Source organism: Manis javanica, chromosome 12 (genome assembly GCF_040802235.1).
Source record: "Manis javanica isolate MJ-LG chromosome 12, MJ_LKY, whole genome shotgun sequence".
Classification (NCBI taxonomy): domain Eukaryota; kingdom Metazoa; phylum Chordata; class Mammalia; order Pholidota; family Manidae; genus Manis; species Manis javanica.
The window spans coordinates 97089747-97108825 of NC_133167.1; the positions used below are offsets into that span (position 1 = coordinate 97089747).

Here is a 19079-nt window from a genome sequence, read left to right on the forward strand (position 1 = left end):
TATCCTGGCAGGGCACAGGAATAAGTTAATTTATTGAGGGAGACATACTGTTTACTATGATAGAATGGGCGTATTTGCACCTTTTGTGAGCCTTCCTGTAACTACTGATGATTGAGAAAAATTTCCCCCCAAAAGATTCCCTATTCTTGGGAAACCTCCTGAGGACTGAGGTGGCTGAAAATTCATTGCATTTTTGTTTTACACAGAGTCCAGTATCTCATATTCACCAAATTCAGATTCAGTGTACTTTTTAGAATTTGAAATTGGATAGATGATAAAAGCCATTTAATTGCATATTCAGTTCACTGTTAAATCTAAGTGGAGTGTTTTGTTCCTAGCAATCCGCTATTGTGACAGATGCCAACTTATAAAACCAGACCGCTGCCATCACTGTTCCGTCTGTGATAAGTAAGAGAACTTTTTTCTTCTAAAATGTCTACATGCTGGTGGTGGGTTTTTTTTGTTTTTTAAGCAGAGTAAAAGTTTTATTTAAAGTTACTTAAAAGAGAGAAAAAGTACAGGCTACCTCAGCAAGGAGAGGCGCCCTGAAAGTTTTGGAGAGAGAAAGTGTAAGATTAAAAGGTTACACACTTAGAAAGGGCACACAACCTCAGTGAGAGGAGTGCCCCCTGAAAGGTTGAAAAGAGAGAGTTTAAAGTGAAAAGGTTACACACTTAGAAAGTGCGGGTGACCTCAGGGAGAGGAGCGCCGCTGGTGGTGTTTTTAATTAATGTATTTCTTCTCTGTTTCCCAGATGATTTCCTTTTCCCCTTATTTATGTTTCTCCAGCTTTATTTAGGAAATATAACTGGGTCATTCTCTTTGGTTTAATCTGAGTGTAGCTTAGGGCCACAGTCAATTGTCCCTTTTCCCCCAAATTCACATAAATTTCTCTTATCTGTCTGACTTTATTGGGTGTCTCACAGTGAAGTGTGAATGAAGTGCACATTTTTTAACGCTCAGACTGGGCTAGTTCTTTTTAACAAATACTTCTATGGCTCTTTTCCATCTTTATGAAGATAACGCATTGACTTCAGTATTTGGGAACCAAGTTTTACTGTCTGACAGTGAGATATTATCATATACTTAACACCACAAGGACAGTACTGCTTGGCTTAAGGATTGATATTAAAGGAAAAGATTTATACAGAATTTCTGCAAATCTGTTGTCATGTTGTACTTCCTTTAGCGTGAAATAGTTGTATATTAGCATATTGCATTGTTTTTTGAAAATGAGTTATTTGGTTTACATCTTAAATCGTGTACTTTTTTAAATGAATTTAAAGTTCTATTATTGTATCATAACTAGAATTGGCTATAATGTTTATTTTAGTTGAGGACTTTTGCTATTATTCAATATTTAGATAAGTAAATAATTTTGTAGTATTTTAGCTGCCACTACTCTTTTGAAGTAACTATTTTATATTTCCTTTTTGTAATTCAGTAGGATTAGAATTTTATGGAGTGTTGATTTTTGTGTGTGGGGTTTTTTTTTTTTTTTTTAGATGTATTTTGAAGATGGATCATCATTGCCCATGGTGAGTATGGCTCTATACTAAAATAAGTTTCTCTCCCTTATAACTTAATTAATTGAATCATTTTACTATTTAAATATTTTTATACATAAAATCTTGACTTAAATAAATAAATCTAGGAGGTACTTTTAGATTTAGTTTCTAATATTTGTTTAGTTAACTCAAAAGAACCTTTATTCAGAAGAATTTCTATGAAATAATTTTAAAAGAAATTTTCATAAAATAATTTTAAATCCAGTAGGTTATCAATATAAAAGTTAATTTCTCTTACTTGCTTTCAACAAATTGTTTCCTTTAAATGTACTGCACAAACACAGAGATTATAAGTATTTCCCAGAAATTATACCAAAATGCACACATAAATTATACACAGTACTTCAGTGGAAGTTTCTAATAAAGAATTAATTCATCTAAAGCTTTAACAGTTTGTTTTAAATAAAACTTGACACTATGGGATCAGTATAGCAAACACACAATGATGTATGTTTAAACAAGGGTGTCTACTTAGAACTCATTAATATTTTTGAAAACATTTCAAAGTGAATATGAAATTATGTAACTTAAAGGATTATTTGGAAGATGAAATTAACTAATGAAGATTTATTTACAAGCCAAGTAAATGTTTACCTTTTTTATTTTTTTAATAAATGTTACATTTTTTTCTATTGTAAGAATACTCACATGAGGTCTACCCTCTTAAATTTTTAAGTGCACAATACAGTGTTGTTAACTATAGGCACAGTGTTGTATAGCAGATCTCTAGAATTTATTCATCTTGTATAGTTGAGTGAACATTTTTCATAAAAACATTGCTTCACTTTTAAAATTTAGAATGAAAAATTCTAATTTATTAGAGTCAAAGAGGGTGAGATTACCTCCCATTATTAGAGTAGAACAAAGACATTTGAAGAGGGGACACAATATATGTATGTTCTGTGCAGTAGGTTTATTACATTGGTTAACAAAGCTAGCCAGTGAAGATATTAGCCAATTCCACTTAGGCATTGTGTCGCATTTACACAGGATCGTCCAGGAATTCCTTTGTCTTTATGAAAAGGAAAAAAAAACCTTTGGTAGAAAAATGTGTGACTATAAAGTATGAGTTGTGTTTGTATTTATGTTTATTGATGTAATAGTTTGAATTCCTAACCCCCTTGAGATAATAATGATAAAAGTAAGAATATTTGAGATCATAGAATATAGAGCTGGTTCTCAGAGCACTTATTTTACAGATAAGGAAAATGAAATTCTTGTGGGCTGTTGCACCTCATTGGATCCACATGATTATTTAGAGTCAAACATGCATTACAACCCTGGCTGTCTGGCTCCCAGTCCTATTTCTTTTCTTACACGTGTCATTTAATATGCTTTGATCACCAGGTTCCTTCAGTGGTATGCAGTATTTTGTGAAGCCGTTTTATCTTGGGATAAAGCTATTTATTTGGGAAACTTGAAAGATTTTAAATTACTTAATCGTACTTAAAAATCAAACCCAAAAGTAACATAGTAAATGAACTTAATAAAATTCCTCTATCTGCCTGACTTTATAAGGTGGCTCACAAGCTTTGTGCTCTTAGGCATGTGCTTATTACATAATTGGACATGAAATACAGTTATATGGGTCATGATTGATTAAAGCAGTATTACATATCAAATTTTAGATATCTAATACAAATTACTTTTTAGTGAAGGATTTTTTAATGTTTGGATGTGTAAAGAAGTGTAAGTCATGCTTTAAAGAAATGCCAATACATTTTAAATGTTAGGAAACCAAATACTGTGTTAAGGCTGAGCATATGTAAACCTAAGTTGAAAATGTAAAACTCACTGAAAATTATTTTTGTTTTCTTAACAGGGTGAACAATTGTGTTGGATTTTCAAATTATAAATTTTTCCTTCTTTTTTTGGCTTATTCTTTGCTGTACTGCCTTTTTATTGCTGCTACAGATTTGCAGTATTTTATCAAGTTTTGGACAGTAAGTCATTGCACTGGTGACTTTTTTTGGTATACAAAAATATATAATAAATTTTCAGTAATGAATTATTTCAGACACTTGTTTTATGGAATAGAGCTTGTTTTATGGAATAGGTCAGCCCTCACTATTCACAGGTTCTGTATTTATGAATTCACCTACTTGCTAAAATTAACTCCTAACCCCAAAATCAATGCTCAGAGAGCTTTAGTGGTCATGCACAGAAGTGTGGGGAACATTTAAGGCACCTGTGTGCACATTCCCAGTTGAGACCCAAAAAGGTGACTTACTGTCATCTTGTTTGAACTCTGATACTGTAAACAAGTATGCTTTTCAGCCTGGTTAGCACCACATGTTTTGCATTTTTGTGCTTTGTGTTGGTGATTTCACTGTTTGAAATGGTCTTCAGGCACAGCACTGAGGTGCTGTCTGGTGTACCTAAGCAGAAGAGCTGAGGTGCTGTCTGGTGTACCTAAGCAAAAGAGCTGAGGTGCTGTCTGGTGTACCTAAGCAGAAGAGCTGAGGTGCTGTCTGGTGTACCTACGCATAAGAGCTGAGGTGCTGTCTGGTGTACCTACGCATAAGAGCTGAGGTGCTGTCTGGTGTACCTAAGCAGAAGAGCTGAGGTGCTGTCTGGTGTACCTACGCATAAGAGCTGAGGTGCTGTCTGGTGTACCTAAGCAGAAGAGCTGAGGTGCTGTCTGGTGTACCTACGCATAAGAGCTGAGGTGCTGTCTGGTGTACCTACGCAGAAGAGCTGAGGTGCTGTCTGGTGTACCTACGCATAAGAGCCGAGGTGCTGTCTGGTGTACCTACGCATAAGAGCCGAGGTGCTGTCTGGTGTACCTAAGCAGAAGAGCCGAGGTGCTGTCTGGTGTACCTACGCATAAGAGCCGAGGTGCTGTCTGGTGTACCTACGCATAAGAGCTGAGGTGCTGTCTGGTGTACCTACGCATAAGAGCCGAGGTGCTGTCTGGTGTACCTAAGCAGAAGAGCCGAGGTGCTGTCTGGTGTACCTACGCATAAGAGCCGAGGTGCTCTCTGGTGTACCTAAGCAGAAGAGCCGAGGTGCTGTCTGGTGTACCTACGCATAAGAGCCGAGGTGCTGTCTGGTGTACCTACGCATAAGAGCCGAGGTGCTGTCTGGTGTACCTACGCATAAGAGCCGAGGTGCTGTCTGGTGTACCTAAGCAGAAGAGCCGAGGTGCTGTCTGGTGTACCTAAGCAGAAGAGCCGAGGTGCTGTCTGGTGTACCTAAGCAGAAGAGCCGAGGTGCTGTCTGGTGTACCTAAGCAGAAGAGCCGAGGTGCTGTCTGGTGTACCTAAGCAGAAGAGCTGAGGTGCTGTCTGGTGTACCTAAGCAGAAGAAGGCTGTCACGTGCCTCATGGAGTCAGTATGTGCATCAGATGAGCTTCTCCCAGGCCTGAGTCACAGTGCCATTGGCCGGGAGTTCTAAGTGAACAATGAATCAACAATACATTTTTAATGAAGTGTCAATAAGGTGTCTTTATGTAGAAACATGTAAAACAAGGCTACGTATTGTTCAGTTCACAAAAATGTTGTGTTCAGAGGCTCACAGAAACCTAATCCTGTGCTTTCCTAGGGAGTTACAGTGCTACACGCTAAGAATACACAGTAGACATGCCCCGTGCATTCAGGGGTACTTCCAATATCCAGCGTAAAGGGATCCCTAATGAATGCCTGAGAGAATATTACCTCACTGCTCCTCATTTCTATGGATGGTTTTACTTCTAAACCACAAATACATTTGTAAAGGAGTGGCCAGTTTTTGCTGTGAGGACTCTGGCACAAGCTCTCAGTGAGGTCTTGTGACCTGTCTCGGTCTGAGAGATACTACAGGATTTTAAAACAGTGTTACCTTCTGTCAGAAGGGGACACCTCCTAGCAGCTCTGGTGCCTTTCTGTGTCCATTACCCAAAACCTGCCAAATTAGAATAGGTCCAGGTATCCTTGCACAACATATACAACAAAAACCAAACTGTTTTGCGTTGCAGTGGCCTGTCTTATCCCAGGGATCTGGTAAGGTTTCTCTCAGACAGCCGCTGGACACTAGTGTTATCTCTGTGATGCTGTTCTCCAAAATAGCTGCAAGCATTATTGTGGATGTGTTTTTGTATGTGTTCTTGTAGTTGATGCTGTTGTTGTAAAACATCAACAGAAAGTAGCTGAATTGTGCCCAATAACCTTCATTTCCAAGCATTATAAAAAAAGTATGTCAACATTTGTATGTTAACAAAACTTTGTCAGGAAGTAAACTAAAAGCTCTATTTTACTGTTGCTTTTATCTTGCTTCCTCCTATTATAATTACATACATACTACTATAATTTTTCTATAATTTGGTTATACAAAGCAAGAAAGAGCCCAAATTTTAATACCTTTTCCTATGTATGTTCTTATATAGTAAACATTTATTCTAATCTGATGACATTTTTCCTCAAAGTTTTAATATAAAACTAGGTATCTTTCTCCACATCTAAATTTTAAAAAATTAAAGCAAAAAAAATATGTATAAAAGTAGGGGAATACTTATCCCTTTGACAAAACATTTTATTTTCTTCCTTTCTTTATAGAATGGCCTACCTGATACTCAAGCCAAGTTCCATATTATGTTTTTATTCTTTGCTGCAGCTATGTTTTCTGTCAGCTTGTCTTCTCTGTTTGGCTATCATTGTTGGCTAGTCAGCAAAAATAAATCTACATTAGGTGAGTATCCAATTATTGTAGTTAACACAACTTTAAAACCATAAATAGATATTCACCAACAGTTGCCATATGATTAAATGCCAGTCTGTCCTAAAGTGGTTCTGTGGGATGCTGACTTAGATACATACAGATACACTCATTTCATATGTTTATCGGTTGTCCATTGTTTGTAAAGCATTGTGTAGATACACTGGTGGGCAAGGGCAAAATAGTCTAATGAGGGGCACAGAAAATCAGTAACCAAAGGTAATTACAAAATGCAAAGTGATTCCAAGAAAACAGAGTGCTGAGGTATGAACCAAGGGCCGGGGATGGTGGAAGAGAACCTGTGTAGATAGAGTGGTCACAGAAGAGCTCACCAAAGCAAAAAGTGTTTAACGTTGGACGTCAGTCATGAAAAGAGCTAGGACATCTCAGGCAGAGAAAACAGTATATTCAAAAGCTCTACAGAAATGCAATGCAGCAAAAGCAATACATAGCAGGAAACACTTAGTTATAAATGATTACATTGGAAAAGAAGAAATATCTCAAACCAAGAACTTTCCACCCTAAGGAACTACAGAAAGAGGAGCAAGGTAAGTCCAAAGCCAGCAAAAGGTAGGAAATAATAAAGATTAAGAGAGAAGGTGATGCTAATAGAGAATTTAAAGAATAGAAGATCAGTGAAATCAATAATTGGGTCTTTGAAAATATCAACAAGTCTGACAAGGCTTTAGCTTAAAAAAGAAGTAGAAAAGACTCAAATTATGAAAATGAGTAATAAAAGTGGGACATATTGCCAACTTGACAGAAATAAAAAGGATGAAAAGTGAATACCATGAAATAAAAAAATTAGGTGACCTGAATGAACAATGAGCAAATTCCTAGAAACTCTTAAACTACCAGTCTGACTCAAGAAGAAATAGAAAACCTGAACAGACCTATAATAAATAAGGAGATTTAATTAATAATCAAAAGCCTCCCCACAAAGTAAGGTCAGGACCAGATGGCTTCTTCACTTATGAATTCTACCAAAGATTCTGGAAGAATTAACATCAGTTTTTCTCAAACTCTGCCAAAAAAAAAGAAGGAAACTCTTCCTAACTCATTCTATGAGGCCAGCATTGCCCTAATGCCAAGCCAAAAACATCACGAGAAAAGAAAACTGCAGCCCAATATCCCTTATGAATATAGATGCAAAAATCATCAATAAAAGATTAGCACAGCAAGTCCAGCAAATGATTATATACTGTACAAAGTAGGACTATTAAAATGATTATATATTGTACCAAGTAGGATTTATCTCAGGAATACAGGGGTGGTTTGATGTATAAAAATCAATCAGTGGCAAGATACCAACCACATTAATAGAATGAAGGAAAAAAACACCATCACCTCAAATGATGCAAAGTACTTAGTAAAATCCACTGCTCTTTCATGATAAAAGCACTTAAACTAGGAATACAAGGGAACTGTCTCAACCTGATGAAGGACATTTATGAGATATGAACTGACATCATACTCTTTGGTAAAAAAGGAAAACCTACCCCCTAAGATCAGGAACAAAACAAGAATGGCCACTCTTACTACTGCTATTCAAAACAGTACTGGTACTCTAGCCAGAGAAATTAGTTATGAAAAAGAAACAAAGGCATCCAAATTGAAAAAGAAGCAAAATTATCTTTTTTGCAGATGTGATTTTATATATAAAAAATGTTAATCCACAATAAAAACTATTAGAACTAATAAAGTCTAACAGAAGATCAATATGCAAAAACATCAGTTGTATTTCTTTACACTAGCAATGAACCATCCAAAAGGAAATTAAGAGAACAATTCCATTTACAAAGGCATCCAAAATAATAAAATACCTAGGAATAAACTTAACCAAGGAGGTACAACAGTAATACACTAAAAATTACAAAACATCGCTCAGATGAATTAAGGAAGACCTAAATGGATGGTAAAACTTGCCATGTTCACATATTGGAAGAAAATATTGTGAAGATGGTAATCTTACCCAAAGTGATTTACAGATTCAGTGCAAACTTTATTACAATATCAATAGCCTTTCTTGCAGAAATAGAACAGTTGATACTTAGATTCATGTAGAATTGGAAGGGACCCCAAGAAGGCAAAACAATATCCACCAAAAAATGAAACAAAGTTCTTTCTGATTTCAAAATTTATGACAAAACTACAGTGATCAAAGCGGTGTGGGACTAGCCTTAGAGCTGTAGACTAATGGAGAATCCAGAAGTGAAGCCATACATCTTTGGCCAGTTGATTTTTGACAGGGGTGCCAAGACCATTCATTGGGGGAAAGAATAGTATCTTTAACAAATGGTACTAAAACCAAAGAACTTTCACAAGAAAACTAGGGATAAATCTTCAGGACCTTAAATGTGGAAACATGAACAACAAAAGGAAAACTAAATTGATCTCTGTCAAAATTAAAAACTTGTACATCAAAGGACATTATCAAAAAAAGTAAAAGACAACTTATAGAATGAGAGTAATATTTGCAAATCATGATTCTGAGAAGGACCTAGTGTCCAAAATACATGATGAAATCGTACAACTCAACAACAAGACAAACAGCCCAATTTAAAAATTGGCAAAAATTTGAATAGACTTAGATAGACATTTCTCAGAAGGAAATGTACAAATGACCAAAGAGCTCATAAAAATATGTTCAACATCATTAGTCATTGGGGGAATGCAAATCAAAACCATGGTGAGGCAGCAATTTACACCCATGAGGAAGGCTATAATAAAAAAAATAGAAAAACAAGTGTTGGTGAGGATATGGAGAAATTGGAACCTTCACAGCTTGCTGGTGGGAATATAAAGTGATGCATAACATGAAAAATAGATTGGCAGTTCCTCAAAAAGTAAAACACGGAATTTGTATAATGCAGCAATTCCATTTCTAGATATATATACAAAAGAATTGAAAAGCGAGAGACTAAGATACTTGCATATCAATGTTCACAGTAATGTACATCACTATTCACAGTAGCCAAAAGGTGGAAACAACCCAAATGCCCATCAAAGGATGAATGGATAGAGAAAATAAGCGTATGCCTGTACAATGGAATATTATTCAGCTGTAAAAAGGAATGAAGTACCGATGCATGCTACAACAGGGATGACCCTCAAAAACATGCTAAACAAAAGAAGCCAAACTCTCAAGAGGTTAACATTACATAATTTCATTTATATAAAATTTCCAGAATAGGTAAGGCCATAGAGAGAGAAAGTGTATTAGTGATTTTTAGGGAATGGGAAGGAGTGGGGAAAGGGAGTGACTGCTTAATGGGTATAGAGTTTCTTTTGGGGTGATGAAAATATTTTGGAATTTGATACAGGTGGTGATTGCACAAAATTGTGAATGTACTAAATGCCATCATTGAATTGTTCACTAATTTTATGTTCTTTGAATTTTACCCCAAATTTTTTAAAAAGCCCTATAGAAAAAAGAGCTAGAAATGCTTGTGAAGCATGGCTGGAGTATAGAAAGCTAAAGAACAAAACATACTCTGAGGTTTCAGAAGTAAGCAGGGACTAAGCTAAGTAGAATCTTCTAGACTAAGGTTATGAGTTTAGGAATGCAACCAGGACATACAGTCTCAAAGGTCACACTATGTGATTCCATATTATATTAGTGAAGATTAATTATAGTATATGGTCACCAAATGTTACTTTTTTACATTCAGGTGAAATCTCATTATAGTAAATAAACACATTGGTATAATAACTTCTAAACAATCTTATTTTAAATCATTGTTGGACAATATAATTCATTCCAAAGCAAATGAATTGTTTCTAGAAGCTTTTAACTTCTAGAATCATCTAGATATAACTTGTCACACTTAAGGACATCTTCTGGACAATATGGTCCTATAATTATGTTTTATATAAAGCAATATAAAGCTAATGATGGACAAAATTCATTATACTTCTGTGTTGGCTCATATTCCAAAAATAACAGTTTAGATTTTTACATCTCAGCATTAAGAAGAAAGTGTAACATAATGATCATCTTGTTGAGGTTCCATTTCTGTCTATTTGCCATGTCCCACAAGCCTCTCTGAACCCCAGCTTCCATGCAGATACAGTGTTTGTTTCTATATTGGATCCTGGTTTGGACAAATTAACTTTAAGTACCTTTTTGGTCAGTTTGAAAAAAAATATGTATGATATGGATGAGATAAAATTTAACTGAAATTGGAAAGTGGAATTTATTGGCTGAAAAAGCAGGTTGTAGAATGAAAGTACAGTTCATTCATATGAAAACTTCTGTTATCTGTGAAATGGTATAAAGTGAAGAAACAGTCACCATTAATTTATATGGAAAAGATTTTTAGTGTTCCTATACCCATACCTCTCTCAGGCTTTTCTGACACCTTAGGATACCTCCTGCTAACAGATGTGCAGAATAAGTGGAGATACAGCAGAGATGCTCACAGGCACAGTTCAAAGCTCTGGTGGCTGGATGCTGAGGGCGGTCCCTGGGGAAGGGGCGTGGGGGTCCACTTTCTAATTAGGGTGTGTGCCGCCACTCAGAGTAGGGCTCACTGCAAACCCAGTGCTCAGTACTCTTTCCTTTTCACCTTTCTTGCAGTGCACGAGTGCTGCTCTAATAAAAGGGTTGCTTAAACATGAAAGTAAATGTGATTGCATCTTGTGATTATTTTAAAACCATATAGGCAGTCTCTATTATAGAGCTGTTGATAAGCCCACAAGCGCTCACAGGAGCCTGATTTTCAGAGTTCCCTGGTTTAGTTCAGTCACTTCTAGATATAGGGGTTACTAGCTGGTGTGTTCTTTGCTCATGTGATTGCTCTACCGTCTTTTGTAGAGGCATTTAGAAGTCCAGTATTTCGACACGGAACAGATAAGAATGGATTCAGTTTGGGTTTCAGTAAAAACATGCGACAAGTTTTTGGTGATGAGAAGAAGTACTGGTTACTACCCATTTTTTCAAGGTACTTTGTTGTGAAAATGTTCAGGTTTTAAATGCATGAAAATAATGCAACAAAAGAAATGAAAATAGGACCTCTGATTATTTACAGTATTATTCGGTGATTCCGCATTGTACCAGTGTGGGAATCAGTTAAAGTTAACTCATCATCTCGCTAAACGTACTGTATTGAAGCCAATGTGTGCTACATGTTTTGTCCATCAGAATAACAATGTTCTGCTCACAGACATCAGCATCTTAACAGAATCTCACTCTGTTGTGAAAATTACCTTTTTTTTACTGCTCAAGTGTAAGTTTTAATTTTAATTACAGTCTAGGTGATGGCTGCTCCTTTCCAACTTGCCTTGTTAACCAGGATCCTGAACAACCATCTACTCCTGCAGGATTGAATTCAACGTCTAAAAAGTAATCCCATACATTGTTGTCTGTTTTGTTTTCAAATAATATGTTGTGTCCTTTGGCTACATGTTCATTTGAAAAAAAATATGAGAACATAAGATAAGTTACCACTTGGAATGAGGGAGGGAGGGAAGTACAATTGGGAAGAGGAATACATAGGGAGGTTCAACCACACGTGAAAACTGTTATTAAACTGGGTAGTGGGTACACCGGGGTTAATTTCCTGCACATTATGGTTGGCTGAAATATGTTGTGATTTTTAAGATGTAGTGCTTATAAGAAAAACAAAGTAGGTCCAGATTAGCTCCCCTAGTGGTCCGGAGAGCAGATAGGGCAGAAAGGGTGGATGCTCCCCAGCCCTCTGGGTGCTTCCTCGCTGTGGTATCAGAACCTTATAAAAAGATGACAGGGGTCCTCTGGAGGGGTCCTTCCCCGGATCAGGCCTTGGGAGGCCAAATGGAACCCAGACACCTGCTTGACAGTCCATCAGCCACGTGCACCATGTTCTTTCTTACTCCTCTTTGAAGACCTCTAAGCACTGTGTGAGCCGCTTCTGTGGAGAGAGAGGGAATGAGCCTTGGAATTGCAGGTCTGGAGACCTTCGCCCCTGCTTCAAGTCTGCTCGAGTTGCAGCCTATCAGGACCTTGAGGGGGACCTGAAACTTGATTCTGACTTTGCTACTAACTGGCAAAAGGCAAAACCACTTAAACTTATTGACTATATGTGTGCTTTTAAGTTTGAGCCATCCAACCGTTACACCTTTTAGACGGGTTCATTTGAATGTGACCATACCTCTAATTTTTAAATGAAAGCCAAAAGCAAAAGCGTAATCACAATACCATTCTTGACTTTGAAATTTGCTTTCTTGCTGGTAGTATAGGTAGCATAGCACCTGTACCTACATGCCTCTCATCTTGTGCATATTTCTTATTGGTCATAGTATAATGAAAATGAACCCAGAATCCTTCTGAAGGACACTGATCCTTGCAGTCATCCTAAACATCATTTAAAATTGCCATGAAATGAAACCTATTTGCCCTTCATCCCTAGGCAAAGCTCCCTGTACAGACAGCACTCCCCCAGGCAATGAGGTGGCCATTCTGGTACATCTGACGGGCAGCCAAGGGCACCCCGCATCTTACGGGGTGGTGGCCTGGGAGTTTTGGCTTGGAAATTCCACACAACTAAATGTTAATGGTTGTTCTTAGATCTCGATGCAGAAAAATCTTGTGTTCTTTAAGCTTTTACAAGAAAGTTTAACTATAGTTCTCTTTCCCCACACCCCCTTTAAGTGGTTTTTGTAGTTGAAGAATATTTGGGCTTTAGAGATAGTATCTCTCCTTCTTCTAAATGTGCATTGGGCTTTGGGAGAAATGCTAGTTCTGACACTGTTACTCAGCTAGGTGATCTTTAAGAGGTCAGGTAACCTCTTGAGGCTTCTCTTTCCTTTCCTTTAAATGTTGAGATTGGGTTTTGACAAATAAGTCTCTTCTACAGAATTTTGAGATTTCCTCTGATTGGCCTATAAAGTGTCTATGGCTAGTGCTGGTCTCCCCTCTGAACTCCCGGGTTTTATATCTGGCTGTCCACTCAACATCCCATCTAACTGTCAAAGTCACCTCCAGCTGAACGGGTGCAAAGCAGAACTCTTGATTGCCAGCCATCCTCACCGTCATCCCACCCTACACCAGATTCTCCTCCATTCATCCATTTATCAGTGTTAGTGACCTCCATTCTCCCAGGTGCTCAAGCCAGAAGCACCGTAGATTCACTCTCAATTTCCTTGTATTTACAGCACAAGCAAATCCTGTTAGATGCCCCCTCAAAATATGTCTATGATCCAAATAAGTTATTATCACCTCCACAGCTGCTTTCCTGGGCCAGCCATCATTCCCCACATGATATTTCCATTCTTTGCTCAGTGGTATTTTCTGATTTCCATTTTTGCCCTCTAGTCCATTCTCCATTAAGAGTCGGTGATCCTTTTACAACATCAGTTTGTGTCACTCTTCTACTCGAAACCCTCCCTTGTTTTCCCATCTTATTCAGAATAAAATCTAACATATGTCCTGTCCTTGTCCTGTCTAATCTGGCCTCCAGCAGATCTGGTTGGTCCTCAAATACACCTGGTGTGTCCCTTACTTAGTGCCTCTTCCCAACTGTCTTCCCAACTGTCTTCTCCAGAGAGCCGAATGGTCTTGTATCTGTTTTTCATTCCCTTTCAGCTCAGGTGTAAGTTCACCACAGAGGCCATCTATGAAAACCCTCGGCAGAATAGTGACCTGCTCCTCTACTTCCCCTTACGCTTTTTCTACTGTCACGGCTCTATTTGTCATCTGATTTATTATATATTTGTTTATTCCTTTATGGTTATTCTTCCTCAATTACAAAAATTTACATGAGATCAAAGACTTTTTGCACTGGTGCAACAGGTACTCAGTGGATATTGTTGAATAAAAAGATCCTTGCCATTTGTTAGAGTCTTATTAGCAAGGAATCTGCAAGGAATCCCTAAACCAGGACCTCATTAGTATGCTGTACCTAGTACCTGATCCCTTTCCTGAGGAATCAATGAGAATTAAAGTAAAAGAGATTTTTTTCATATGAATGGAACACATGCTTTGTCTTAAAGATTTACCTCTAATGTTTTAATAAGGGGATGTTAAAGCTACACAAACTTAAAATGTGAGGGAATTATTAAGAGCAAAAACGTATCTTTAAAAAATATAATGGTTATAGTCAACTAAAATATATGAAATTATTCTTGGAAGAATTTTAAGTCTTTTCCTTTTGAACATTTTCATAATTGCTATTCCAGGGTGTTCTTAAGATACACTAATAGTTTCTATGCCAATAATTTTTTCTGACTACATGAAATACCATTTTTAACTTAACATTTTTTTCCTATCATCCAATATATCACTATGTAGCATATTTAATAAATTTTAAAACTTAAATCTTCCTTTTAAAACTCTTCATTCCACAAATTAAACACCAGGTTTGCAAGACCTGATAATGTCGGAAGTTTTCAACAGTCCTGCTAGATAGTGTTCAAATCTGTTGTTTCAGTTTTATGAAGGAAGACAGAATTCTTTGTTCATTGCATGGTGGGCTACTCTAGAAACATTAGGCCAGTTTTTCTCAAACTGGTCTTTTTAGCATCACCTTCATATAATTTTTTCCGTATCCACATACCACTTATAAAATTAATGTTTCTTCAATATATTTACTTAAACTGGCACTAAAGTTTATTTGTAAACCAAAGTTTCTATCGCTGTCCTAAATGAGACATTAGTATAATTTGCCATAAACAGAATATAACTTTAAAAAAATAAAATTGATAATAAAACACTGTTTTGTTACACTATAAGTAGACTCTCTTACCTGCCAAAGTTAAAGATTGTCGTCTTATTGTAATCAGAAGAAGGAAAAGAACTGAGGAGAGACCACTTTTCTGGTTATGAGTTAGTGGGATTTAGTGTCTTATTCCTGTGTTCCCCATATTCTCTTGGTAAATCCTACAATTATCTGTACCACAATTTTGAATTGTATACTTTTGAGAAATAGTATAATCAACAGTTAACATGATTATGATGATGATGATTATTATTCAGTCCTGAAAACCATCAGTTTCCTGCAAAGCCATTGAGAGAGTCCCAGAGCCACCTTCTTACTGATTCTCAGTCTTGGACAGAGAGCAGCACAAACTTGGGAAAAGGCAAAGCCGGTAAGGGTGTTTGGCTGTTTTGATATATTTTATTTTTAAAAGGTACAACTTGTGAAAAAATCCCATTATGTTACCAGTAGAATTTTTCTTGCTTTAGAGTTGGACCCCCATTATAAATTTAGAATCATTTTCAGGAACTTCTATTTGTGAAATACTTTGATCCATGTCTGTTACCTGTAGAAATCATTTTATGAGAGAGAGAAAGATCTATGTTGCTTTTTCCCCCAGTTGAAAGAACCAAATCTTTATTATTGCATATTAAATAAGATGATAAAAATAAACTCAAATTTAAAAAAAAATGGAAACAATGCAATCAATTCAGATAACAGGTTGAAATATAATCTGCTGAAAAAAATCTCTATTGATGTATGTCTTTTAAGACTTAGTGATTGCATAATTGCTATAGCCTCAGCTCCCGTTGTTTCTTCATATCCCACTCACATTTATCTTGTAATTGTTGATTTTAATCTTTTGATTACTTCAGTCAATATAGTTTATTGAGGAAGAACAAGTAAGGCTTTTAAGCAGACCTGACTGCAAATCCCAATTTGAGCACCTAATTAATGTGAGATATTTGTAAAGTTATCTAATCTCTTTTAGACTTAGATCTTTTAGACTTTTATCTTTAAAATAGCTACTTATCATAAGTGGGCTCTGTCTCTTCCCCTCAAACCTGCCATTCTATTTTCTAGTCTATGGTAAGGACCAGGCATTATCTACACAAAAATTGATGACAACTCCTTGCCCTTCGAATCCACCAGCTTCCTTAGAAGCAAAGAAGTGGTGGTGGTCAGTTTTTTTTTGGTGAGGGGGTGGAAAGACAAATAGCTCCTTTTACTTCAGAAGGGACTCATGTGTCTTCTTATGGTTCTGTATTAAGATAGAAGTGATTTTTTGGTTTCTAATTTGGCATGTTAGATTAATTTTCTGTTACTTTGATAGATGAATTGAGAAATTATTTAAAATTTAAAAGATGATGTAAAAGGAGGAGGAGAAACCTGAAAAGGATTAGGTGAGAAAGGGCTCAAAGGTTAGTTTGACCAGAATGAGGGAGGAGAATTAGGAGACAATGATTCAAGGTGATGGAGAAGTGCCAGGCTCAATGTATCTTCCGTTGTTTTGTTCATAGCTCTACTTCCTCAGGGTTTAGCTCTGTTTTTACATGCTTATTTGTAGCACTGGTTGTGGCCAACACTGTATCACGTGTAAGTGTGTTTCTATATGACCATTTTATAAACACCCATCCTACATACAAGGCACCCATGAAGATAAACTGGGGGCACTCATGGATGAATAAACAAGTCTCCTCCTATTTGTTTGAAGCAACCAAAAAATAAAAAAAATAAAAGCTAATATATGTTTTTCTTGAAGGTATGAGCAATCCTGCATTAACCATGGAGAATGAGACTTAGCTCTTCAAACAAAATAAATTCATATTTTATGAAAGTAAGTTCTTCCTCTGTTGTTATATTTCATATTTTTAACTGTTTCCCAGTTCTTTTAGGGCAGAGTTTCCTAAAAGCTGTATTAGCTGACCTTTGGGATTGCACTGGTCATGCTGCAGACCTCCAGACATGCACCTAGTTTTGGTATTCTCTAGTATTTAGGTTAACTTGGTAACAGAAATAGGTCGATTAACAAAATTTATTTTTATAATAACACAGTAAATGGCAAAAATTGATCCTAAAATATTGAGCTTTACATGACAATTTTGTCATTTCATAGGTCTTACAATTTTTTTTTTAATCCAGGATATACAGTGGTCATATCTTTGACCATCCATTAGCAGAATCTCACTAGGTCTAGTGCAAGATAATTATATCTTGTTAGCACAAACCTTTATCATCTCTGTTTTTGGTCACAGTAGGACCCCATAGCATCTGTCACTCTTAAAATAATGGGTGTTCCAAATCATTGTCTTTAAAGCATAATTTCTTAAACCTGTAGTTCCAAATCAGTTGCTTTAAAACATAATCTATAAAACGCTACAATAAAGAGCCCCTTTGGAACAAAGCCATAAACATATAAACAAAACAGCTCTATGTACCATTATAATAAACACAGTGTAAAGCATTGAACACTGAGGTTATCAAGACAACTCTGTTTACAAAGCCGCAGTCTAGCCTCCTAAAGTCGATGAGAAGCAGGACAGTAGCATATAAAACAAAATCATTTGTGTCAAAGTACTTTATGAATATCTGGTTTTGTTCTTTGTTTTTTAAGTCATTTTAACTCTCAAAATCTGCTTTTTTAAAATCTGGATTTTCATTTATTTTTGTTTTGATGAGTAGCTGTGTAATAACAGCAAGAGACTGATCTGGTGATTTGCCAGTTGACTAATGTTTTGATTTTGGATGACTGTACATGATGGTGTAGTAGATCAGATTTATCATAACTGTGGTTAGGATAGTACAATTTTTATTTTAATTTGGTTAAATAGAGAGGCAATATTAAATTTCTGGAAATAATTCTTACAGTGTACCTATGAACACACAAATGTGAATCACCAACCAATACCACAAATGAAATATTTTTAGAACATAGTTCTGTAAAGCATATAAAGTTTTGCAGGATTTTTTTCACCAACATTTGAATCATTAGTTATAATAACCATTGTTTGGAGGTCATTTGTGTTAAATATTTGTAAGTTTACATAGGGATATCATGTATAAGTCACGTCAACTTGCCAGCATTCTGACACACCAATGTTGCATTTATCATTATTCTCTTAACACTACACAGAGACAGATACATAGTAGGTTCTAAAAAATCATTTTATAAATAAGTGATAAAATAACATTGCTAAAATTAAGAATCTCACAGAAACTTGATTGCATTTGACTATGTGACATTAGTGGTCATAATAACCAAGTGGTAGCATGAAACAGCTGCATTGCTGTTAAAAAAAGAAAAGGTGATTTTCCGGGGTGATGTTTTTCATTCCAGTGACATAAACAGTCATGGTAAAATGTTTCCTTAAAATAGTAGTTTTCCTTAGGTAGCTAATATTCCAAATAGTTTAATTTTAAAGTTTTTAAAATAGGAGTTCCTGCCTTCCATCTGACTTGCAGTTATTTAATGCACATTTATATTGGACAATATATTCTGATACTGATATGCTTAATTTATATTACCAAATGATAAATTCATATTGTCTTCTCCTCTTTTGAGCTACATTAGTGAACTGTGGTCTTTTTATAAAATATTTATTCATTCAGACTACTTTCCAGATAGTTGTAATGTGTCTGGACCCACAGTAGCACAGAAGGATTTAAAGTATTAGTGTTAGTTAAATTTAGCCTGTCCAACGTTTCCTCTTAATACAATGTAAGTAAAAATGCTGTGTTTTATGCACATGAAATTTCAACATTATTTCCCTGAATCCCCCTTCCAACTCAGTTGTCACTCCTAAATTCCTACTGGCCTCAGAAGACAAATGCAGAATAACATAGAGCCCTGCCACTCAAATTGGAGCCCCAAACCAGCAGCATTGGCCTCATCCGGGACCTTAATAGAAATGCAGAATTTTGGACTTTACCCTAGATCTGCTGAATCTGAATCTGCATTTTGTGTATTTGACGAGATCCTCTGGTCTTGTACATGCACATTATAGTTGAGTGTATGCCCTGATGTAGAGGTCTATATTAAAGAATACATCTCTGAGGCCTCTAGCATAAAAAAGATTTAATTTTGAACAGGGAATGTTACTGCAACAAATAGTGAATTAGTTTCTCTTTTCTTTTTTATAGTTA

At 36.1% G+C, this 19079-nt stretch overlaps 1 protein-coding gene across 2 annotated transcripts in view; it reads left to right on the plus strand.

Annotated features, from left to right (window-relative positions):
* The window catches only part of ZDHHC2 (zDHHC palmitoyltransferase 2), a 62401-nt gene that overhangs the window by 38953 nt on the left and 4369 nt on the right, over positions 1 to 19079 (plus strand). For both annotated transcript variants that reach the window (XR_012124010.1, XM_073219091.1), the window contains exons 5-12: positions 339 to 408; positions 1506 to 1538; positions 3391 to 3511; positions 6102 to 6234; positions 11078 to 11204; positions 11513 to 11605; positions 15215 to 15327; positions 16699 to 16773. Coding sequence is in view for 1 of the 2 variants with exons in the window: in XM_073219091.1 (XP_073075192.1) it covers positions 339 to 408; positions 1506 to 1538; positions 3391 to 3511; positions 6102 to 6234; positions 11078 to 11204; positions 11513 to 11605; positions 15215 to 15327; positions 16699 to 16739 (731 nt within the window). In the remaining variant the exon portion in view is untranslated. The remainder of the gene's footprint in view (positions 1 to 338; positions 409 to 1505; positions 1539 to 3390; positions 3512 to 6101; positions 6235 to 11077; positions 11205 to 11512; positions 11606 to 15214; positions 15328 to 16698; positions 16774 to 19079) is intronic.